This window comes from Sus scrofa, chromosome X, assembly GCF_054392235.1.
Source record: "Sus scrofa isolate SSC_HxYL_T2T_F1_AM1 chromosome X, Sscrofa_HxYL_maternal_Yorkshire_Landrace_v2.0, whole genome shotgun sequence".
Taxonomy (NCBI): domain Eukaryota; kingdom Metazoa; phylum Chordata; class Mammalia; order Artiodactyla; family Suidae; genus Sus; species Sus scrofa.
Window position 1 is genome coordinate 68,741,510 of NC_139401.1, and position 25,284 is coordinate 68,766,793.

General features: G+C 43.4%; 1 protein-coding gene across 2 annotated transcripts in view; it reads right to left on the minus strand.

Annotated features, from left to right (window-relative positions):
• Window positions 1-322: 322 nt before the first annotated feature.
• The window catches only part of LOC146394652 (doublesex- and mab-3-related transcription factor C2-like), a 30,136-nt gene continuing 5,174 nt past the window's right edge, over window positions 323-25,284 (minus strand). Inside the window, exons 1-6 of one of the 2 annotated variants that reach the window (XM_085008430.1) lie at window positions 5,591-5,640; window positions 4,167-4,385; window positions 3,904-4,061; window positions 2,850-2,986; window positions 1,846-1,993; window positions 323-872 (exon numbers count right to left, since the gene is read on the minus strand). In XM_085008430.1, coding sequence (XP_084864556.1) covers window positions 760-872; window positions 1,846-1,993; window positions 2,850-2,986; window positions 3,904-4,061; window positions 4,167-4,381 — 771 coding nt within the window. In that variant the 5' untranslated portion in view covers window positions 4,382-4,385; window positions 5,591-5,640 and the 3' untranslated portion in view covers window positions 323-759. Of the gene's footprint in view, window positions 873-1,845; window positions 1,994-2,849; window positions 2,987-3,903; window positions 4,062-4,166; window positions 4,386-5,590; window positions 5,641-25,284 lie in introns of those variants that run through there. The other variant, XM_085008429.1, reaches the window with a different exon arrangement.

The window sequence follows — 25,284 nt, forward strand, 5'->3', positions numbered from 1 at the left end:
AGGTAGAGCAAGCGCTGTCAATTGGCCAGACCCCATCTGGCCTGCTCCACTCATTTATATAATCTGCTTGATCCTGCAGACATCTCAACTTGTGGCCCTCTGGACAACTGGAAGCAGTCTATGCCAGACAGAGGGTAGGCACTTACTTGCTGAATGACTAAATCCCCTACCGTTTTTTTCTCTACCATTTTCTCATCTAGCTGTGTTAACAAATCCCATTTATTGAGTAAAGTGATTCTCCCTTTGAAAAGGGAATTGAACAAGTCTGTTAGAGTCAGGATAGTCTAAGTTATACTGTGGTAACAAACAGCTCCTTTATCTCAGTGCCTTTCAACACGGGTTTATTATTTTCTCACACACACAAACCTAGACACAAAATGAAAACGTCCTCAGGTCTTCACATGCATGGATAAGTACATGAGCGTGCCAGTATGTTTGCAATCACGAGCCAAATAAAAACTCTGGCAGATGAACATATGAACTCACACAGAACCCTATTTAGAGACTGATCAGCTTAGATTGCACAACCCTGTTTTCTTAAGAGACATTAAAAAGCCCCAGGATCCAAGAGAGTAAAGGATGGAGGTACAAGAATATCCACTCTCAACCAAGGAATTGCCCCATATAATAAAAAGGGTCTGAAAGCTTATAAAAAGCGCTTAAAGGCTTAAAAGAAAAGACATTAAGAATTTTGGATATTAAGCATTTTGCAAATGCATAAATAGGCAATATTCTAGTGAGTTCTCCCCCTCTGGGCTTCTAGCTCAAGAGGGAGATGCACCCCACATGTCCAATAGGCAGAGAAATGGAGCTGGCCGGCCTGGGACGGAGAGAGCGACTCGGAGGCTGAAGTCCTCTCTCTCCAGCAGGAGCTGTAGACAGAAAGGAAGGGGTCAGGGCCAGGTCACATGCATTTCCCCTCCCAGCTCTCCCCTCTTCTTTGTCCCACCCAATCAAGGCTTTGTCACCTGGACTATATTGCACAGAGCTCTTCCTTGCTGATTTGCCTATCTCAAGTCTTGCCTCCTCCAATCCCTCCATCATCGCCGCCACATTTCTTTTTGTCAAGCTCAGGGTCTCTGAATATGCTCCTCCCTAGTTCAGACATTCCCTGGCTCCTCCTCAGCCACAGTTGCCAGTCTAACCTCCTAAGCCTGGCATGCCAGACCTCGGTGACTGGTAACCTCGCCACCTTCATCCGCCCTGTTCCAGCAGTTCCTCCAGGGTTGCTGCTTCACTCACACACCATACCGCACCCACCACTTTGGTCTGGTAGTGCGCAGCCTTCCCTCTCAGCCTCCCTGGGTGTCTGTCTCCTCTTCAGTCCTTCCTCTCCAGGGTCATTGTTGAGATTTAGCCTCAAAACACAGCTTGTGAGGGCATGCAGGCTCCGCATGGAGACTGGAAGCTCCCTGAAGGCAGGGACCAAATCTCCTTCCAGACTAGGCTCTTATCACCTACGTATGTCCTCCCCAGATTGCAGCAGGCTGCAGGGGTCTGAATAGAAGGCTCTGGGCTGGGAGTCGGGAGACTGGTTCTTCCACTTGATATGGTGCATGCCCTAGGGCAAGTCCCTGCCACTCTCAGGGACTCAACTTCCCTTGTTTCTTGACATCAGGGCACTGGACATTTGCTTGTTGAGCACAGAGCTCGACCAATCGATGATTCACTGAACGACCGTCTATGGCCACCTGAAGCGTCAGACTGAGGGGCTTGGCTGCCTGGGCCCATCGAGGTTCAAACCCCCTCTGATCTTGATTTCTCAGTCAGGCTTTGCTTACCACAGCACCCTCCCATTTCCTAACAACCCCCGACCCCATGTTCTTCTTTCAAAGACCAGGCTACCTGGTGCAGCACTGGGCTGGAGCAGGGGGGTGGGCCCAGAAGGAGCCTGGGAGGATTCTCTCAGAGTCAGCAGAGCCTCAGCCGCTTCCAGCTTCCGCTGCCACTCTAAGGAGGCAGAATCTGAGTCCTGGTCAGAAGTTTTAGGAGCCTGCAAAGCAAAAGATGTGAGAGGATGGGAGCTGGGAACCCACACCTCCCTGTGCCCCTTCAGTCCCCAGTTCCCGGCCAGCCTGAGGCCTTCTGATCTTTTCATTCACTAAACGTGGCCCCTGCCAGGGCTCTGGACGCCCATGATTTGCCCAGAATCTGTAGCAGCAGTAGAAGATGGTTAAGGGTGGCACAGGGCTGGAGGACCAGAGCTGAACATGTAGGAGCAAGGAGAGGAGAGGCCAGGGGATTTAACCCTCTGGCAGACACATACTACCAGTAGACAGAGAGGGGCAGGATTCTGCAATGTCTGGGTGTGGATCTTAATGCCTGCTGGCCATTAGTCATTGTGGCTTGGACAAGTCCCTTCCTCTGCTTGGCCTGTTTTCTTTTCCGTTGGGGCTGTCTCTTCCCCAGGACACTAATTCCTGCCAGCTTTTTCAAAACTCCCTAGTCCTCTTGTCAATGCTACAGGTGTAGAATATTTTCCCTCTCAGTACACAGAGAGGAAACAGAGGCTCAGAGATTAAAAGTCACTTGTCCAAAGTCTCACAAATAGGAAATGGCAAAGCTGGGAGAGCCCTATGGTGGCCCATTAGTCTGAGATGTCACCTTCTCCTCTTCCTCTCCTCCTACCCCTCTACCACACTTCCTCCACCTCCTCCTTCTAGCTCCCAGCCACGGCTTCAGCAATGCCGGACCCTTTAACCCACTGCACTGGGCCAGGATCAAACGTGCACCTCTGTGGAGAGAGACCCGAGTCCCTGCGGAGGCTTAAGCCTTGGCCTTACGCACAAGGTCCGGTACCCAATAAGACAATACACAACTAGCTCCAAGGTCCTTCTCACTCTACTCACCTGCTGGGCAGGGCAGGGGGCCTGTGTGACTTCCTGGAAAGTGAAATTGTTAGTTGCTTCTTCAAGGGTGCTGGAGTCCAGGACAGAGACAAAAATTCCAATGCCTGACCGATCAGCAGAGCATCTTGGGAGCTTGCCTGCAGGAGCAGAGAGCACAGGTTGGATCAGGAAGCAAGCCAGCAATAGAGAGCAGATGTGAGCATGTTTGGGGATGAGGCTAGGAGACCCGAATGTCAGAGCTGAGAAGACCTTGAAGACCAGCTAGTCTGAGTCTTTATTTTGGGACCGGGGACTAGGAGGCCCAGAGAGAAGTGGGTTTTTTTTCCCCCCTCAGGGTCACATGGCAAGTTGCAGTAGGGTTAGAGACGGTACCCAGGTCTTCAGGAGACAGAGGAAGGGGTCTGGGCCGTGGCTGAGGTGGGGGCCTCCTGGACTGGCCCCACACTTCTCTCCCCGGGGTTGAACAGGGGTGGGCCTCAAGCTGGGGTGTGATGAGCGCCTTCCCAGCTGTGAGAGACTGGGGACAGGTGAGATGAACCTTTCCCCCTGACCCCACCCCACCCCGCCTCACTCCCAATCTGAGGTCTCATCCCACTGCAAATACATTGACTCCCCCCGCCCCCCAGATCTCTCCTTCCCACCAGCACTTGGTAGATAATATTGATATTATATTAATAAAATATTAATATTTTATAGTTGGGGAAGCTAAGGCCCAAGGAGTAACTTTCCTGAAGCCACACTGAAATCGGGTGGCAGGGGAGTTCCTGCCGTGGCCCAGTGGGTTGAGAATCCAACTGCAGGGGCTTGGGTCTCTGCTCAGGTGCACATTTGATCCCGGCCTGGTGCAGTGGGTTAAAGGATCTGGCATCACCACAGCTGTGGCTGGGATTCGATCCCTGGCCAGGGAACTTCCACATGCCACGAGTGCGACCATAAAATTGAAAAAAAAAAAAAAAGGAAAAGAAAGAAAGACATCAGGTGCAGGACTGGTGACAGAACCACTCGTGCTCCCTACACCCAAACTCAGAATCTGTCCCTGGCCAGAGACACTCACTGAGGACTCCTGTTTGAATGGATGACTTCTTGACATGGCTGTGAGCTTTGGGAGAGGTGGTCCCACTCTTTATCAGTCCTTGAGTCAGTTGCCTCTTTAGGTGCAGCTCCTGCATTGTCTTCAAGGCACTCTCAGCAGGCAAGATGCTGCAGTGTTCCCTAAACCGGGGCGGGGGAGGGGGGCGGAGGGAGGGATTGCAGGTCTAGAGTCAGTCACCTTTAGAGGAGGCCCACTCCCTTCCTCCTGTCAAACACCGTACTCACGAGAAGAGGACACACTTGTGACACTCGCAGGCCTGGAAGAGGCACAAGTGCTCCTGGTCCTTGATTTGGTCAGTAATGCCGTGGTTGTGGCAGCGGGCACAGCGACGTATGGCTCTTCTGGGACCAAATTCAATCCCCCATGGGGCTCCAGTCTCGAGTCCAGTGGTGGAGTCGAGGGGGCAGCAGGGCACAGTAGGCATTTCATCGGGATCCATGGTTCTAGGGCAAGGAGTGGAGGTCAGGATGGCCAGCCACATGATCCCCTACCCCCAACATACTTCATCTTCCCTTGGACAACCCCATCTTGAGGTGGCTGGATTCTCCTCCATCCAGCTTGTCGCTGAAATGAGATTGCACCCTCCCTTCTTGTTCATGGAACCTCTTTCCCAGGAAGCCCCACTCAAGAATAGGCGGCTTCCAAGAAACTCGGGGCATGGGTTTCAATCCAATTATCATTATTTTCCCTGCTTACCTTCACTCCCCATAGACACACACCCACCTTTTCAGGCACACACGTGTGCTCCCATATCCCCTTCAACAGCTACTACTTTCACTCCTCATCTATCATCCTGTAGTTTGCTATGCCCAACTATTATTCCTGGCATCCACTTCCACAATTGTCTTTCTAACCTCCTGTATTCATTCATTCCTTTCTCAAGATTCTATGCCCTCCCCCAACTCAGTTCTATTATTAGTCTCATGTATGCCCTACATTTAATTTTTGTCTCACGTTCCATTCAGATTTTTTCCTCACACCCCACTGAAATCTTCATTATTCTCTTGCTCCCTCTTTAAACCAACACCCTTTACATCTCATGGCATTGTGTCATTCTGCTGGATCCCAAGCCCCTCTTTTGATAATCATTTTCATTCACCCCCTCAATAACTTATCAAATAGGTGTTTGCTGAGCCCCCTCTTGAGTGCCAGACCCTGATCTAGTCAACAGCCAACTCCTCACTGCACTAACTTTTCTCTTGCACCAATACAGCCTCTCTGCTTTCATGTAAACCTATGTGTTCCCTCCACAGCCTCCCAACAGTCTTCCATGCTCCTCTCCAAGCTTCAACAATTATGCTGGAGCACAGCTTCCCCTCTTCCCACGCCCAGAGTGCACCACCTCCGCTCAGGCTGCTCAGTCATTCCCTGCCACCCCCACCCCAGAATCAAAGGCAAGGACATAAGCCCTGCCCCAGGTCCAGGAGGCCAGAGCAACGGGTCATTCCACAGGACTTTTGCCAAGGAGATGGGGGTGTGTGTGGCATGGCGTGTGGAGTGGGGGTTGGGGGCGGGGCGAGGTGGGACATGAGGTATTCCGCTGAGGTGGAGGAGAGGAGAAGGGGTTGGGGATCCAGAGCAGGAGGGAGGGAGGAAAGAAGAGGCTTGGAGAACGAGGGTCCCATTCCTGATGCCAGCCTGTGGTTACCCTAGCCTCCAGCAGGTCAGAATCAGTCTGCTGGGACTGGAGGCTTGAGGGAAGACTCAGCTCTCGCTCCCTTTCCCGCTCTTCCCTCAAAGGCCAATGAGCTTCCAGCTCTGCCTTTCACCTCCCACCACTGTGGTCAGCGACCAATGAGCTTCAAGTTCATCTGTCGGTCACCCGCTCCGCCCGAAGGGAGGGCGGTCCCACTCCACAGCCCTCCTGCTTCTCCTCAGGCTCCCTTTACCGGGTTGCCCTTTTAACTCCGGAAGTGAAGTGGAGCTATCCCAACCTCTTCTCTCTGTGGATGTGAACTACTGTATATGCATGCGTTTTAAACTCATGTCCTTGGTATTCCGTGATTTGCTTTCCCAAAATCCAGCGTGTGTTTTTAAGAGCGATCCGTATTCCCATCTGAGGGATTCTCAGTCAGGGATTCTCAATTCTCAGTCAGAATTTGGCAGCCCCAGGGAACATTTGGCAGCGTCTGGTCTTTATTTGCGTGTCTCTGTTCCTCAGGTCCCTGTTCTGTTCCACAGATAAATTGGTCTCTCGCTGTGCCAATACTACATACACTGTCTTGATTTTTGTCTCTTGGTAAAACATCTTGACCTCTGGTAGGACGAGTCCTCCCATCTTGTTCATCATCTCCAGGCATTTCTTCACTAGCCTTTGCCTTTCTCCCTTCTTAAACTCTAAACTGTAAATGTTAGGAGCAGCATGTCACGTCCCCTGAAAACACATTTGCGGTAGATTCGGATTGCGGTTTCATTGAACCTGGGCATCAGTTAAGGGAGAATTGACTATCTTTGTGATATCCAGCCTTTCTAGTCACCAACATGGGATGGCTCTCTATTTCTGTGGGTCTCCTCTAAGGTCTGAATCTTTCAGTTTAGTATTTAGCTTTATCTTTTGTACATTCAGATCTTGTACATCTTTTCCTGTGTTTATCTCAAGATACTCTAGAATGTTATTGCTCTGGTGCTTGAGATCTGTTTAAAATGGCATTTTCTAACTGTACCTAATTTATAGTAAAAATCAGCCACCAGGCTAAACTCTGATATCTAATCACGTATCTATAGGTGTTCTGCAGTTGTCTGTAAATCTGCAACTTACAGGTTTCTTACTGGCTGGCTAGGACATCCACTGCAAGGTCAAATAGTCGGGCATCTTTGGGTTATTCCCAATATTAAAAAGAATATTCCCAACATTTCCATATTAAAAATGGGTTTGCTGTGTGTCACTGTTTGCTTTAATTCTTCCTTCCCTCTTTCCTTCCTTTTCTAACTTTCTTTTTTCCTTTCTAACTTTGTTTACCTTTCTCTGTTTCTTTCTTTCTGTCTTTTACTTTCTTTCTTTCCCTGTTTCTTTCTTTGTCTGTGTCTTTGTTTCTTTGTGTCTGTCTTTCTTTCTTTCTTTCTTTTTTCTTTTCTTTCTTTCTTTCTTTCTCTCTCCTTCTTTCTCTCTCTCTTTTTCTTTCTTTCTTTCTTTCTTTCTTTCTTTCTTCCTTTCTTTCTTTCTTTCTTCCTTTCTTCCTTTCTTCCTTTCTTTCTCTTTCTTTCCCTTTAACAGATTAAGGAACATCTGCTATATTTCTAGTTTAATAAGTGTGTGTTAAAAATTGTGGATAGATATTGGATTTTACTTTCTCGGCCCCTATTGAAATGATCAAGACTCTATTCATTGAATCTGTTAATATAGCGAGAGTTTTTTTCAGAATCTTTACTGAAGGATGAAGGCTAAAAATCATAAGTGTATACCTTAATGAGTTTTCAGAAACTAAGCATACACATTCAGTTATCACCTGGATCAAGCAGCAGAATATATCAGCAACACAAAAACTTCTCTCATGCCCCCTTCCATCTATCACCAACACACAAACTTCACTCATGCCCCCTTGCATCTATAGTCTTTCTAATGTTCAACCAATTTTGCTCTCCTAGGATAGGCGCGTAACTTAGCTATGGTGAATTATTATTATTATTATTATTATTTTGTATGCTGGTGGGTTCAGTTTGCTAAAGCTTTGCTTGGAATTTTTTACGTCTTCTTTTCATGAGCAAGATTGACCTGATGCTTCCCTCTTCATACCATCTTTGCTGATTCCAGGGTCAAGGTCCTCTTGTCTCATAGATTGAGTTGGGTGAAAGTCCTTCTTTGCTATCCTCCGGCAGTGTTCATATAAGATTAGGGTAATCTGTCTTGAAACTTTTTATTAAAACTTGACCACTAAACAGTTGGGATGCCCAACTGTTTTTTTTTGCTTTAAAAAATTGTACGATGGATAATTTCAAACATATACAAATAAGCGTCTGTATACACAGTTGCAATCTCCACGTTCATGACAGCAGAGCAGTGGTCCTGGAACCTGAGCTTGCATCATAATTGCCCAAAGGGCTTGTTAAAACACAGATTGCTGAGTTCCACATCTATAGTCTCAGATTAAAAAATCCGGGGTTGGACCCAGGGTTTGCTTTTCTGACAAGTTCCCTGGTGATGCCAATGCTGCTGGTGGGGAACCACACTTGGACAACCATTGAACAAGAGAGACTAGTGAAGGGAACCTCCCATTACCCATCACCCAGCTGCTACCATCAACGACTCATAGCCAATCTTAATTCGTACAGATCTTCTCTCCTCTCCCTCTCCCCTCAGATGATTTGCAAGGAAACATCAGAAATCATCTTATTTCATTGGTAAATATTTCAATGCATAACAAAACTATGAGCAATCCATTTCCCTCAACTTTTCATTTTGAAAATGCAAGAAGTTGAAGAGCAAACATTCTTTCACCTGGATTCCTGTTATCCCATGGCTTTATCTTTCTTCTTCCTTCTCCTTTGCCCAACCACTTAACAGTTCCAAACACGTCATCCAATTACTTCAGAATGCTTTTCCTAAGAACTAGGTTGTCCTCCTGTCTAACCGCGGTACCATTATCACATTGAAGAAATTTCACAATGACACAATAATGTTATCTAAGTCCACACGCCATCCATATTCAAATTTCCCCAGTTGTCCCAGTAATATCCTGCTGAGGATCAACAGTCCCATCAAATATCATACATTGCACTCAATCGTCATGCCTCTTTAGTATCCTCTAGTCCCAAACAACCCCTCAATTCAACTCAAATCTTTCATGACAATGACATTTTCCAAGAGCCTAGGCCTGTCTGCTTGCAAAGTGTCTGCAGTCTGTGTTTGCCTGGTATTTTCCTCTTGTTTAGATACATGTTTTCAGTTTTTAGTTTTATACTTATTTTTATTTTATTTTACTTTATTTTTTGCTTTTTAGGGCTGCATCCGTGGCATATAGAGGCTCCCAGGCTAGGGGTCTAATCGGAGCTACAGCTGCCAGCCTGTGCCACAGCCACAGCAACGCCAGATCCAAGCCGTGTCTGTGACCTATACCACAGCTCACCACAACGCCGGATCCTTAATTCACTGAGCAAGGCCAGGGATTGAACCTGTAACCTCGTGGTTCCTAGTCAGATTCGTTTCTGCTGCACCACGACGGGAACTCCTAGATTCGTGTTTTGAGATGTAATATTCCTGGCAAGAATATTAAATAGGTGATGAGCAGGTCATACTACATCACATGTGGAGGCTTCTAATAGGGTCGGATTGTCTAGGTGTCAGTGCTGCAGTTGGCGTTCCTCCGTTTGATCACTTATTATTAAAGGTGTGGTTGGACAGATTACTCCATTGCAAAGGTACCTTTGTCCCTCTGTGGTTTGTAAGAAGTCTGTGGCATGATATTTTGATAGCACGTGGGTATTCTTTTTTTTCCAAGAAAGTGTTCACCTCTTGGTCTTAGTTTTCACTCAGGGTTCTGGGTCCAATTTGATTATGACTTTGGTGATTAAAAGCATGGTGAGTCTCTGTTTCTATCTTTCCTTCCTGTATTTATTAGTGGGCATTTTGCTGTGAAGATGAGTGTCCCAGCCTCCCACCGACCTCCCTTATTGTTGTTGCTACTGTTGCTGTGCTTGCAGCAGCAAAAAGGATGAAAGGCCGTTTATTTGTTCTGGTCAAAGAAATATAAAGAAAGCAAAGCAAACAATATTAGGAGAAAATATAAGCAACTATAAGATGAATTTTGACAAGAATTTCCTCTAACGGTCCAAAGAGAATGACAAAATCTGTTGCCTGAAATTGGAATTGACTGTTCAGTAACGACTAAAAACAGTTTTTAACAATTATTAAGAGAATCTGAGGTGATAAATTTGGCCAGCTCTAAAGTAGCTTGGATCTCGCCCACATGCACAAGCCCATATGTGCATGCATGCATGCATGCACACACACACACACACACACACACACACACACACACACACACACACAGAGTTTAGATATGGATATGGTAAAAAATAAAAATAACTACATTATTATTACAGTTACAGAATGTTTGTTAGAGAACTGTGAGGCCATATACACCATTCATTTTTTTACCAAAAGCAGATCTTCCACTAAGTCCCACATAATAACAACCTTTCCAACAATATGAAAGAGGAATTGATTCAAAATCTGAAAAAACTTCAAATACATTATTATTACCAGTGCATGAGTCCTGAGACATGAAATCTTGGCCAATTAATGCTTTAGGTCTACTGTTTCCCCAAGGACTTTCCAACTTGCAAAGATGTGATTACAGCCTAAAGTACTCAACTTGTGGCACAGATATCATGGAATCATTTCTATCACTTAGGAAATAATTTGAGCTAGTCACAAAAAATATTACCAAAAATAGTTTCAGTCCTGAAGGACAGCAATCTACCTGTTATGTTGGAAATTAAATTTCACTGCTATTTTAAATCAAGGGTCCAATTTTTCTCTTACATTTCCCCCCACTGTACGATACACATGGAGAAAACATGTACTTGGGTTTCTGAAGTAGACTATAACATGAATATATTTACTAAACTCACTCAGTGTAAATGCAGTGAATCACTGTAGGTTAATTTTGTCCATCTCGCTGGAGTTTGTGAGTTTCATGGATCTTTTCAAAGAGCCAGATTTTCGTTTCACTGATTTTTCTCTGTTGTTTTTCTGTTTTCAGCTTCCTTGGCTACTGCTCTTATCTTTAGTATGCCCTTCCTTCTGTTTGCTTTGGGTTTATTTTGCTCTCCTTCTTCTGGTTTCCTAAGGTGAGAACTTATATTATTGACTCGATACTTTTCTTTCTTAATATAAGCCCTTAATGATATAAACTTCCCTTCCAGCAACGCTGTAGCTTCATCCCACAAATTTGGATAGGTTTTGTAATCATTTCATTCAGTTCAACCCATTTCTTGATGCGCTGGAAAAATTGTTCTTTTTAGCCCATGGATCGAGTGGCCTCCTTACCACTGGGTGGTGGTGAAAGTCCTAAAATCATCCCAGCAGGGATGGGAAGAGTTGCCTTCTTACTGCCTAGTGGAGGTATACTTCCAGTGTCTCCACATGATTGGCTTCTGCTGACATGAGAGGGGCAGAGTGGCCCCTGCTTCCATCAGCACAATGTGTGATTCTAGGCTCCCCACTAGAGTTTTGCTGCCTTGAGTGGGGACCCAACCACAGCTGGGGTTTTGGGGGAGGGGGATGTTGTTTGTTTCTGTGGTGTTTGGCTGGGCTAGAGCAGTTACAGGCAAAACCTTTTCTGTCCTGCTAGGAAACCTCACTCCTGATCCTTATGCTAGACAGCGCAGGCTTTGGTTTCAGCTGGGCTTCCTAGTTGTTGTTGTTATTGTTGTTTTGCCTGTGACTCTTGGCATTTCTCTTGGTAGCCGGCTTCTTCAGCTCCAAGTCTGGGATATACAATGCAGAAAGAAAACACCAGGGAACTCACCACCTTATCCTTCCTCAGGTTCTGAGAGCCTTAGTTGTCCTGCCTTCTCCTTCTCACTTTGTAGAGTCTTATGTTTATTTTATATATGGCCCCCAGGGTTTTAAGTTGTACTTAGTGGGAAGAATAGGGAGACGTACATGTACTCTATCTACCCAGAAGCAGAATTCTCTATGAATTAATTTAATTATGTTATTATTTTTAGCGCGTGATGGAATTTAAAATTAAATTCGGTTCAGTTTTAATCCAACTTAAAATAATTGGACTTAAAATTAAAATTAAATATAACTTTTGACTTTAATATAGCTATCTTTGATTAAAAATTGTAATGGCATAAATAAGCAGTTCTACCTGATCATCCATTTGAAGATATGCAAAAATAAAACCCCATGTGGCTTGAAAAGATAGGAAACACATTCAAAAGATTCCCAGATAAATCAGGAACAATTAAAATGATTTCATCATAGGTAAAACTCCAGCTGTAGGTTGGAATGATAGTTTTGGTGGGGGGAGTTTGTCAGTCCCTAACTCTGGATGTTTTCCCAAATTTCTTGGGTACGTATACACTTTGTGGGGTTCATATTCAGAAAGATATGCTTCATCTTCAATAAATAGAAATGATTATTCCTATAAAGCTGCTAACATGACAATCAGGAAATCCAGTGTATGTGGCAAATTGGTCGTTTCATTAACTCAGTAATTTTAGGACAGATGCCAACTGTTTTGTCACCCAACATCACAAAACATAATGGGGAGCATTCTGAACAAAGGGGCTCTCTCTCCGGGCCACTTTGCTCCTTTGAAAATGCATGGAGGGAGGAGCTCCACGTTGGCCAAATGAGACAAGTGGATTCTGAACCTCCCGATTCGGGTCACTCTTAAAGATTTTGTATCTTTACGGCATTTCAGAGGTTGATCAAAAGTAATCAGAGCTAATATTATGGCATTTCGGAGGTTGATCAATAGTAATTAGAGATAATATTTCAAGAGGGGGGGCGCAAGAGATTTGCTATTTAGTGTGGGCCGGGCACTAAATGCTTTACAAATATAGGCACATTTAACCGCTACAACCCTTATATTATTATCCTCAGTTTGGCCAGTTGGGAATCTGAAGCTGAGTGAGACTGAGTAGTTTGCCCAAAGTCACACAGATAAGAAGTACTAGTGCCAAGTTTCAAATTAAACATCATCTCCCTTAAAAATTATGTTGTCATGGGGTGGGGGGCTCTTGACAACTTTCTAGACATATCTGTTGAAGGCAGCAGAGTATCTTGAGAACTCAAGCTCCGAACAAACTGGCTGCGAATAAATTAACAGGCATCTCCTGAAGTTCGAAGGATTTTACGGACATGGGTATTTATATGTTTATAACTCAAATTTTAGGCTGCCATTGAGATCTTTGACCAATGACCAAATGATATTTCTTGGATACGCAGCAATGGATTCAAAGGGAGAAGGATGGAGCTATATTTCCATATGTTAATGTGAAGATGAAAAGTGGTCTCTTGGGTCCCTCCTACTTTTTGCTCAAAGCTCTGTCCAGGGCAGTGGGCTGCTGCAATACAAAAGCAAGCCACTTCAAGTGGAAAATACTAACTTGGTGCTATAGAATACGAAAACCAAGATAGGTTGTTCAAGTGAATCTCCGTTTCTAACTCTTCATGTGGGAGATCGCTGCAGCCCATCCCCCGAATGGCACTCTTACTCACCTGAAGCTCTCAGCTTCCTGAAGTGATTAGAGACGAAATTAGTAGCAACCAGAGATGTTAGTCTGGCTTGCTGCCAAATATCCAGGCAAAAACCTGGTTACACTCAAGACATGGTGGTTCAAAACAACCCCCACTGAACTGAATTCGAATAAAATTTGCTGACCAGACACAGGCTTGGCACTCATTATGCTTCAAATGTTCCAGCTAAATTGAATCCATCAGAGGGGGAAAACTTTGAGATCAAAGATGGTATCTTACACATCTTTGCTTCCAGAGCTCCTGTTGTGCTCCGTGGCTCCTTTCACATGGTTGATGGCCCACAAAGTTATTTCTCGAGAGACATGTAAGAACCAGGCCTGGTGTACTGTGCAGCAACAAACATGCTGACAGACAAGCACCACAAAAGATGGTACAAGGAGTCATCAAAAATGGCAGAAGAAGGACCTCTGAAAATCCTCTCCTCCATTCAAATAGTAAGAAAACTGACAGAAACATTCAGAACCAATGTTTCCAGAACTCTGGAAATTCACCAAAGTATGCTAAAACCTCAGGTATGTTTATTGTAGAAAAACAGCTGAATCTCAGTAGGAAGAGTGAGTTAGGTGGCATTTCAACTAGTCCTATTCTCACATCCCTCTATCCAACTCTGTAGTAGCCGTGAATACTAACAGCCCGCCATCACAGTGAACACCAGCAGATCAGCAGCCACCAGAGGAAGCAGACAGGGCATGGGCCTCCTGCAAGGCCTCATTCCCAGAGAACAGTCATTATTTGATCAGTCTGGTAGTTCCCAGGAAAACCCCACTTGGGTGGCTGAATGTATGTGGACTGACTCAGAGCTTGCCCAGGTTGAAATTCCATTTTCCTGAGGGCATTTGTCAAAAGCATTTAGAAGGGCAAACTGAATACGACAGTACATACACCGTGATCCAGTGGGATTCAACCCAGGGATGCAAGGTTCTTTCAATATCCGCAAATCAATCAATGTGACCCACCATGGTAACAAAGGGATGAATGAAAACCACACGATCATGTCGATGGATGCAGAAAAGCTTTTGATAAAGTGCAGTGTCCATTCATGATTAAAAAAAAACCACTCTCCAAAGAGTGCACATAAAGGGAAGATTCCTCAGTATCACAAAGGCCATTTATGACAAACTCAGAGCTAACGTCATGCTCAGGGGTGAAAGGCTGAAAGCCTTCTAAGATGAGGAACAAGACAAGGATGCCCGCTCTTGCCACTTTTTTCAACATAGTTTTAGAAGTCCTAGCCACAGCAATCATAGAAGAAAAAGAAATGTAAGTGATCGAAATTGGAAGGGAAGAAATAAACCTGTCGCTCTTGGCAGATGACTTGATACTAGTATCCTAGAAAACCCTAAAGACGCCACCAGAAAGCTACTAGAGCTCATCAAGGAATTTGGTAAAGTTGCAGGATACAAAAGTAATATACAGAAATCTGTTGCATTTCTACATACTAACAATGAACTCTCAGAAGGGAAAATCAAGGAAACAAACCCATTTACCATCACATCGAAAAGATTTAAATACCTAGGAATAAACCTACGTAAGGGGGCAAAGATCTGTACTCTGAAACCTATGAGGCATTGATTTAAGAAACTGAAGATGGCACAAACAGCTGGAAAGATGTACCATGTTCTTGGATTGGAAGAATCAATACTCTTAAAGTGGAGATACTACCCAAGGCTATCTATAGATTAATGCAATCTCTATCAAAACACCAATGGCATTTTTCACAGAACTAGAAGAGACAAATTAAAATTTTGTATGGAAACACGAAAGATCCTGAAGAGCCAAAACAATCTTGAGGACAAAACAAAGAAACAAACATCAACATCTGGAGGCAATTGTTTAACATTGCAACTGCTTCAGGTAGTAGATGGCATGTGGGGCAAGCAGTAGGTGAATCAAAACCTTATAAGTAAAACCTGGGTAATGTAGAGAGGTCTGTAGGGACTTTGAAAAGCTATGACATATCCCTAGGAATCTTGAAGGCCTGGCACAGTCCCAGGATGATGGCACGCTCTGCAAAGGCCCTAAAACAGGGAGAAATAAAGGCTAAGGCAGAGTTGCTCAATACCAGGCTGAGTGTTGAAGAACATGCCCGGTGTACACATAGACCCCCGTGGCAAAGACTGGGAAATTTAACTGTTAGAGGCATTTAAAGGCATCTCTGCACCGTCATTAGGTGAGCACCAAGCTAACCAAGCGGTGAGTATCCACACACAACAGAGGATACAGACTTTATAGAAGTAGTTCAGAAAATTCACTAAACAAACCAATGATAGCAAGAATACCCATACCACACAGCAACAACAAAGCCTGGAGAGGAGGCAGAATCTGCATTCCAGAGTTGCCACATTCTATTATTTACAACGTCCAGCCTTCCACCAAAACTTATCAGATATGCAAAGGGTCAGGAAAGAATGGGATGTACATATGGATGCACAGACATTGGGCTTACTAGACAGAGACGTTAAATCAGCTATTGCAAACATTTTCAAATGTATAATGGGAGCCATGTCTTATGAATTAAAGGGAAGTATGAGAACGATGACTCATGAAACAGAGAATTTCATCAAACAGATAGGAATCATCCTTAAAATACCAAGTATAAATTCTGGAGCTGAAAATATAATAACCGCAATGAAAAATTCACTAGAGAGGCACAACAGAAACTGGAACTGGCATGAGAAAAAAATCATCAAACTTAAAAGTTAAAGCCAGCTGAGATTGTGTGGTCTGAGGAAAAGAAAGAAAAAGGAATGAAGAAAAATGAACAGCGCCTCAGAGGCCTTGTAGGGCATGATTAAGCACACCAGCTTGTACATAATGAGGATCCCTGGAGGAGAGAAGAGGAGAACAGTGGGGAAGAAAGAATACAGGGCAAACATGGTCCCAAACTCCCCAGATTTGATTACGATTATTAATCTAGTCAAAGAAAAAGCTCCAAAACTCCATGGAGGATGAACTCAAGGAGACCTACACCTAGAACCAGCTTAGTCAATCTGCTGAAGGTCAATGACAATGAGAGAATGTTGAGAGCAAGGAAAGAAACGATGCATCACATATGGGGGATTCCCCAGTCAGATTAACAGCTGACTTTGCATCAGAAACCATGGGGAGCAATAGGTAGTGAATGGAAAATCACATTCAACATGCGGAATGATAAAAAAAAAATCAACCATGAATTCTCTATCCAGCAAAGTTATCATTTCAAAAATAAAGGCAAAATAAAGCCATTCTCAGATAAAGAAAACCTGAGTGAATATATTGCTAGCATACCTGCTCTACAACAAATATGAAGGGGCAATCCCTAAAAGACACAAGAGAGTAACTTGAATCCTCCCGAAGGGGGGAAAAAAAAAGAGCACTGCTAAAGGCATTTATAAAAGACAGCATTCATGTACTGTCCTTTGCAATGCTCTCCTAACTTTATCTGGCTTAAAGGACAAGTGCATAAAGCAATAATTATAAAACTACCTGGATGAGCTTAAAAGATATACAGATGCAATTTTTAGGACAATAGTAGTACAAAGGAGCGAGAGGGTCCAGAGATATGTAGGATCAAAATTTTTGTATAATATTTAAATTAAGCTGGTATTAATCTGAGTTAGATTCTTAAGTGTAATCTGTGAGGCAATCACTAAGAAAGAGTTAAAAATATGGTAAGCAATAAGAGAATGTAAATGTTATATCAGAGAATACCTATTCAACACAAAACAGCACCTCAGTGTTGAGGAGAAAGGAACATAAGGACATGAGGGGGGAAAATGAAAATGGCTGACGTAAATCCTACCCTATTGGTAATTACACCAAGTGTAAGCAGAATGAACACTGACAAGTAAACCAGATATTAGCAGAATGTCATAGAGTTGGAAAGGGGAATGGTGGTTGCCAGGGGCTGGAGGGAGGGGGCAGTAATGGACAGTTACTGTTTAATGGGAACAGAGTTTCAGTTTGGGAAAGTGAAAACGTTCTGGAGATGAAAACAGTGATTACTGCCCAACGGTGTGAATATCTGTGATGACCAAAAACCCTATGCCTAAAAATGGTTGAGTGTTAAATTTTGTGTTGTGTTTTATTCATTTATTTTTCTTTAGAAAAAGAAGAAAAAAACCTGGAAAGTCCTCCCCTGCTCATTGCTTGGGAAACTTAATATTGTTAATACGGCAGCATACCCCAAACTGATCTGCAGATTCGATGTAATCTCCAACAAAATCCCAGTTGACTTCTCTGAAGAAATAGATAAGTTGATCCTGAAATTCACGTGGAAACTCAAGGGCCTGTGAGTAGCCAAAGCAACCTTGAGAAAGAATATCAAAGTTGGAGGACTTACATTTACCAATTTCAAATCTTACTTCAAATCTCCAGCAAACAGGACAGTGGAGGTTCGGCATAAAGGTAATCATATAGATTAATGGAATCGAATTGAAAGCCCATCAATATGCTTTCATAGTCACTTGATTTTCAAACAGGATGGCAAGACAGTTATATGGTGTGAAGATGAGTGTTTTCTTTACCATTATGGTCTATCATAGGATATTAAGTACAGTCCCCCGTGCTATCAGATATTAACACAAAATTGAAAATTAACAATACTTCAATAAAAGTGTAAATAAATAGATAAATAAAGAGCACAATTCCCCCCCCCCACACACACACAAAGGAGTGTTTTCAACAAATGATGCTGTTACAACTGGGTATCCACATGACAAATAATGAAATGATTAGACCCTATCCTTATTTCACTCCATACACAAAATTTCATTCAAAATGGATCATAGACCTAAATATAAAAACATAGAATGCTTAGAAGAAAGCATAGCAGTAAATCTTCATGACACTGGGCTCTTGGATACAACACCAAAAGTCCAAGGAACAAAAGAAATACTGATTTATTGGACTTTGTCAAATTTTAAAACTTTATTTGCGGCAAGTAATACAATCAAAAAAGTGAAAAGAGAACCTGCAGAATGGAATAAAGTATTTGAAAATCATATAACTTGTGAGAAATTTATATCCGGATGGCATAAATTAGTTTTAGAAACCATTAATAACATATATTACCTCATTGAGAAATGGGCCAAAGATATGTTTCTTGCCAAAAGCTATGGGAATGGCCAATAAGATCATGAAAAGTGGTTTTAAAAAAGTTAAAAGTCCTTAGTAAAATGCAAAAAATGAAAAACCCAGCAAAACAACAAAACAAAACCCGGAATGATATACCACTTCACACCCATCTAGATGGCTGTTGTTTTGAGGGGTGGGGGAGAAGGCAGGGAGGGAGGGAGATAGAGAGAGGGAGAGAAAGAGAGAAAGGAAGGAAGAAAAGAAAACAAGTGTTGACAAGAATGTGGAAAACGGGAACTGTAGTGCGTTGCTGGTAGGATTGTAAACTGGTGCGGCTGCTGTGGATGAGGATATAGTACTTCCCCAGAAAATTAAATTTAGAATTACCATGTGATTCAGCTTCCACTTCTGGGAACTGAAAACAGGGACCCAATCAGATAAGGTGAAAAAAACAAAAAAACAAAAACAAAACAGGTGTCTGTCAGCAGATGAGAGGATAAACAAACTGCGATCTAAACATGCAATGCGAGATTATTGTGGCTGAAAAAAGACAGTTCTGATATATGCCACGACATGGATGAACGTTGAAGACATTGTGCTAAAAGAAATAAACCAGCTAGAAAATGACAATTATCATATGACTTCACTTAAATGAGGTCTGTAGAGTAGTCAAATTCATAGTGACAGAAAATAGAATGGTAATTGCTAGGGTCTGGTGGGAGAGAGGCATGGAGAATTATTGTTTAATAGGTAAGGGGTTTCAGGTTGGGGTGATGAAAAAGTTCTGGATGTGAGTGGGGGCATGATAACACTTCCATGTGAATGTACTTAATGTCATTGCATTTTATAATTAGCATGGTTAAAATGGTAAATTTTATGCTATGTATATTTTACCACAATAAAAATGTAGAAAGAAAGAAAGACTCAGTCTCATGGAAAATTCTCTTGCCTTGCCAAGAAATTTCTAATGTTTCAAAGGCAAAATTTTCATTCGGAGTATCCTTAAGGGTTAACCAATGATAGTGGATGCGTTGCAATCTTTAAAACTGTGTTTCAAAAAATTCCCATAAAGAAAACCTCAGTCCTGGATAGCTACATCGATGAACGGTCTCACACATTTATTTTTTATAGGATTTTTATTTTTCCATTATAGTTGATTTACAATGTTCTGTCAATTTCTACTGTACAGCAAAGTGACCCAGTCATACACACACACACACACACACACACACACACACACACACACACATATATAATATTTTTCTCACATTATCCTCCATCATGTTCCATCACATGCAACTGGATATAGTTCCCTGTGCTATACAGCTGGATATCATTGCTTATCCACTCCACTGCAATACAGTCTCACACATTTAAAAGAAAAGAATAGTAATAGTCCTACAGAACTTTTCCAGAAAACACAGAAGCACCTCTTGCAAATTAATTTTATGAGGGTAGCATTACTTTTATGCAAAAATTAGAAAAAGACACTGCAAGGGAGGGGAAAAAGCACTACAGACCAATATCCCTGATGAATACACATGTAAAACTCCCTAATGAAGTTGTATAAATTTTAATTGAATGATGATATGTGAAAAGCATAATCCACGATCAAGTAGAGTTTATCCTAGGAATGTAACATCGTATTGACATTAAAAAGTGCATTCTGAGAGAGAGGACAAGATGGCGGAGGAGTAGGGGGACACACTCGCCCTCTCCCACAAACACAACAAGAAAAGCATATCTACAGAATAAATGACTCGCACAGAACAGCAACCAATCGCTGGCAGAGGAACCTAAACTCCAATAACGGCAAGAAGTTCGTGACATTACTGGGCAGAACGGGAGAAAAGAGGAGAGTGAGAGAAGGTGAATCCGAGTGGGAGGGGCGCTCCCAAAAGGGAACTGCGGAGGAGAAAGGGATCCCGCACCCTGGAAAGTCACCTACAAGGGGGAAAGATCAAACGAACCGGAGCAATCTCCAGATGCGGAGAAGAGTGTAGCAGTGGGTTGGCGTACGGAAAAGCCGATCAAGAACCCAACGGACCATCTGAACTACGGGCACAGTCACCAAGGATTGAGATGCCTGGGTGGGGACTGGGCACCGAGACCTCGGCTCCAGAGGTTAGTCCCCGGGCTGGGGGGGCGGGGCAGAGCGGAAACTGCTTGGGAGGTCTAGAAACCATTTGACGGGGCAGAGACTGCTTGGGAGACTAGGAAACAAAGCTGTCACAGGGGAAGGGAGCAATACTCTAGGGGCGGGGAAGTGGAAAGCCACATCAGAGGGAACCTGGGAGAAGAGCCTGGTCTGCGCCTGTGCTGGGGAGGGGAGAGAAGAAGGGGTGGGTCCCCATAGAATACCCCCCACGCCACAGCAAGCTTACAGGCCCACTAGCTAGCAGAAAGCTGTGCTTCCCAGTGCATCCCCTCCCCCCACCCCCGCCACCCCCTACACTCTCACCGGACCTGGGGCTGCCTGCCATCCAGGAGGGCTGGCCTCAACAATTGCCTGAAGCCTACCACCGCAGGGGCTGTCCCTGCACAGGCCTGCTTGCCCTTTGGAGGGGCTACACTTCTGCAGAGCAGCACCAAACACCACCAGCCCCCAAGAAAAGGCCTGCAGCCCAGAAAAGCTAGAACAAGCTTAGCCAGGCCGTGAATAGATCGGCCTAATTCTCGGATGGTTTTTCTGAGTTGGGTTGCCCCGGGGAAGAGCCTCTTAGGTTTCCAACGGCCCTGATACCCGCCCAAGCCCCCAGGGGGTGCCCTAGTGGATCAGCTGCATAGGACTGCCAGCTCCAGGCAGGACCCCCTGCAGCCCAGAAAAGCTGCAACAAGCCTGGCTGAGTCGGGAAAAGATCTCAGACGGTTTTTCTGAGTCGGGCTGCCCCAGAGAGGAGCCTCTTGGGTCTCCAAGGGCCCTGCTACCCGCCCAAGCCCCCAGGGGGTGCTGAGACCTAGTGGACCAGCTGCATAGGACTGCCAGCTCCAGGCAGGACCCCCTGCAGCCCAGAAAAGCTGCAACAAGCCTGGCCGAGTCGGGAAAAGATCTCAGACGGTCTCTCTGAGTCGGGCTGCCCTGGGGAGGAGCCTCTTGGGTTTCCAGTGGCCCTGCTACCCGCCCAAGCCCCCAGGGGGTGCCCCACCCCCACGGAATAGCTGCTCAGCACCACCAGCCCCCTGGAAGAGACCCTGCAGCCCAGAAAAGCTGCAACAAGCTCGGCCAGACTGTGAAAAGATCCGCCTACATTCTCAGGCTGTCCTTCTGAGTTGGGCTGCCCTAGGGAAGAGCCTCTTAGGTTCTCAGTGACCCAGATAGCTGCTCCAGCCCCCAGGGGGTGATGCACCCCTGAAGAGCAGCTGCCCAACACCGCCAACCCCCTGCAAGAACCCCACAGCCTAAAAACACCAGAGCAAGCTCTGCATGACCAAGTGAAATCTGCTACCATCGTGGTGTGGACCTCCCAGTCCTGTCTGCCCTCAGGAAGTCCTCCTTTGCTTCAAAGAAACACTGTTAGCCCCATCAACACTCCAGAAAAGCCACACTGCCTCAAAAAAGATTGACCAACAACACCAGCCCTCAGGAAATATTCCACGGCAGTGACAAGGCAAACACTGCCCGGTCACGGAGAGTACAACTCCCTCAGGAGAAAGAAAACAACAAGCAAGATGAAGAAGCTGAGAAACCACCCCCAGTCAAACCAACAGGAGAACTCACCTAAAACAGTCAACAATGAAACAGATCTCTGCAGTCAGACAGACCTGGAGTTCAAAAGAGAAAGAGTGAAAATACTGAAGGAATGAAGAGAAGATAGGAACAGTAATGCAGATACCCTCAGAAAGGAACTAGAAAATATAAGGAGGAGCCAAGAAAAACTAGAACATTCATTTGCAGAGATGCAAACTGAACTAGGGGCAGTAAAAACCAGAATGAATAATGCAGAAGAACGAATCAGTGATATGGAAGATAGAATAATGGAAATCACTCCATCCAGTCAACAGACAGAAAACCGAATCAAAAATCTGGAAAGCAATATAAGAGACCTATGGGATAATATAAAGCCGGCCAATCTACCCATAATAGGAATTCCAGAAGGAGTAGAGAAAGATAAGGGGATGGAAACTATATTTGAAGAAATTATCGATGGAAACTTCCCAAATCTAAAGGACACTGGATTCAAGATAGAAGAAGCACAGAGGGCCACAAACAAACTGAACCCAAACAGACCCACACCAAGACACATCATAATAAAAATGGCAAAAGTTAGTGATAAAGAGAGGATCCTAAAGGCAGCAAGAGAAAAACAGAATGTTACCTACAAGGGAACCCCCATAAGAATATCAGCTGATTTCTCTACAGAAACACTACAGCCCAGGAGGGAATGGCAAGAGATATTTAAAGTGCTAAAAGGAAAAAATATGCAACCTAGAATACTCTATCCAGCAAGAATATCATTTAAAATAGAAGGGGAAATAAAAATTTTTCCCAACAAACAAAAACTTAAAGAATACAGCAACACAAAACCCAGGTTCAAGGAAATATTGAAAGGGCTTCTCTAAACCAAAAAGAAAGGAAGGAAAGGGAAGAAAAAAGAAAAGAAAAAAAAAGAATAAGAAGAGGAAGAACTAGGACTGAGGAAACCGCAATCAGAGAGCAGTCACTCAAATAAACCAGCATACAGATTTAATCATGCACATGTTTCAAACAAAATAAAATTAAAAAGAAAAAAATAAAAAAGAGTCATCAAAACCATACAGTGTGGGCAAGGGATGTTAGGAGGTAAATAACCCTTTTTGTTTGTATGTTTGTATGTTTCTCTTCTTAATTTTAATATAGTAATGAAGTGTTTGAACTTACAGGACCATCAGGCTAAAACACACAGTTATGGGAAGGGGTTAGCATACTTAAAAAACAGGGCAACCACAAGCCAAAACCAAATATTGCATTTGCAAAAAATGAAAAAAAAAATACACTCAAGGAAGAATGGAGAACCATCGAATCAACTGGAACACGAGGTTCAAATGGCAATAAATAATCATCTATCAATTATCACCTTAAATGTCAATGGACTGAATGCCCCAATCAAAAGACACACAGTGGCTGAGTGGATAAAAAGGCAAAAACCTTCAATATGCTGCCTACAAGAAACTCAGCTTAGGACAAAGGATACATATAGATTGAAAGTGAAAGGGTGGGGAAAAATATTTCACGCCAATAGACATGACAGAAAAGCAGGAGTCGCAACGCTCATATCAGACAAAATAGACTTTAAAACAAAAGACATAAAGAAAGACAAAGAAGGACACTATTTAATGATTAAGGGATCCATCCAAGGAGAGGATATTACTATCGTCAACATATATGCCCCAAATATAGGAGCACCCAGATACATACAACAAATATTAACAGACATAAAAGGAGATCTTGATGAGAATACAATCATAGTAGGAGACCTAAATACCCCCCTCACATCAATGGACAGATCCTCTAGACAGAAAACCAATAAAGCAACAGAGATCCTAAAGGAAACAATAGAAAAGTTAGACTTAATTGATATCTTCAGGACACTACATCCAAAAAATTCAGAATACACATTCTTCTCAAATGCTCATGGAACATTCTCAAGAATCGATCACATATTGGGACACAAAGCGAATCTCAATAAATGTAGGAGCATAGAAATTATCTCAAGTATCTTCTTGGACCACAATGCCATGAAATTAGAAATCAACCATGGGAAAAGGAAAGAGAAAAAACCTACTACATGGAGACTCAACAACATGCTACTAAAAAACCAATGGGTCAATGAGGAAATCAAGAAGGAAATTAAAAACTACCTTGAAACAAATGATAATGAAGACACAACCTCTCAAAATCTATGGGATGCTGCGAAAGCAGTGCTCAGAGGGAAATTTATAGCAATACAGGCCTTTCTCAAAAAAGAAGAAAGATCCCAAATGGACAACTTAACCCTCCACCTAAACGAATTAGCAAAAGAAGAACAAAAAAGACCTAAAGTCAGCAGAAGGAAGGAAATTATAAAGATGAAAGAAGAAATCAATAAAATAGAGACTCAAAAAACAATAGAGAAAATTAATAAAACCAAGAGCTGGTTCTTTGAAAAGGTCAACAAAATTGACAAACCCCTGGCCAGACTCACAAAAAAGAGGAGAGAAAGAACCCAAATAACCAAAATTAGAAATGAAAAAGGAGAAATCACAGCGGATACAGCAGAAATACAAAAACCCATAAGAGAATACTATGAACAACTATACGGCAACAAGTTTGACAATCTGGAAGAAATGGACAATTTTCTAGAATCTTCCAGCCTGCCAAAACTGAATCAAGCAGAAACAGACCAACTGAACAGACCCATCACTAGAAATGAAATGGAAGAGGTCATAAAATCACTCCCTACAAATAAAAGTCCAGGACCAGATGGCTTCACAGGTGAATTCTACCAAACATATAAAGAGGAATTGGTGCCCATCCTCCTGAAACTCTTTCAAAAGATTGAAGAAGAAAGAATACTCCCAAAGACATTCTATGAGGCCAACATCACCCTCATTCCAAAACCAGGCAGAGATACCACCAAAAAAGAAAATTATCGGCCAATATCATTGATGAATATAGATGCAAAAATTCTCAACAAAATCTTAGCCAACCGAATCCAACAACATACCAAAAAAATTATACACCGTGACCAGGTTGGGGTCATCCCAGGTTCACAAGGATGGTTCAACATACACAAATCAATCAGCATCATACACCACATTAACAAAAGAAAAGTCAAAAATCATATGATCATCTCAATAGACGCAGAAAAAGCATTTGACAAAGTCCAACATCCATTCATGATCAAGACCCTCGCCAAAGTGGGTATAGAAGGAACATTCCTGAATATAATCAAAGCCATTTATGACAAACCCACAGCAAATATAATCCTCAATGGGGAAAAACTGAAAGCCTTCTCACTCAAATCTGGAACAAGACAGGGATGCCCACTCTCACCACTGCTCTTCAACATCGTTTTGGAAGTCCTAGCCACAGCAATTAGACAAACAAAAGAAAT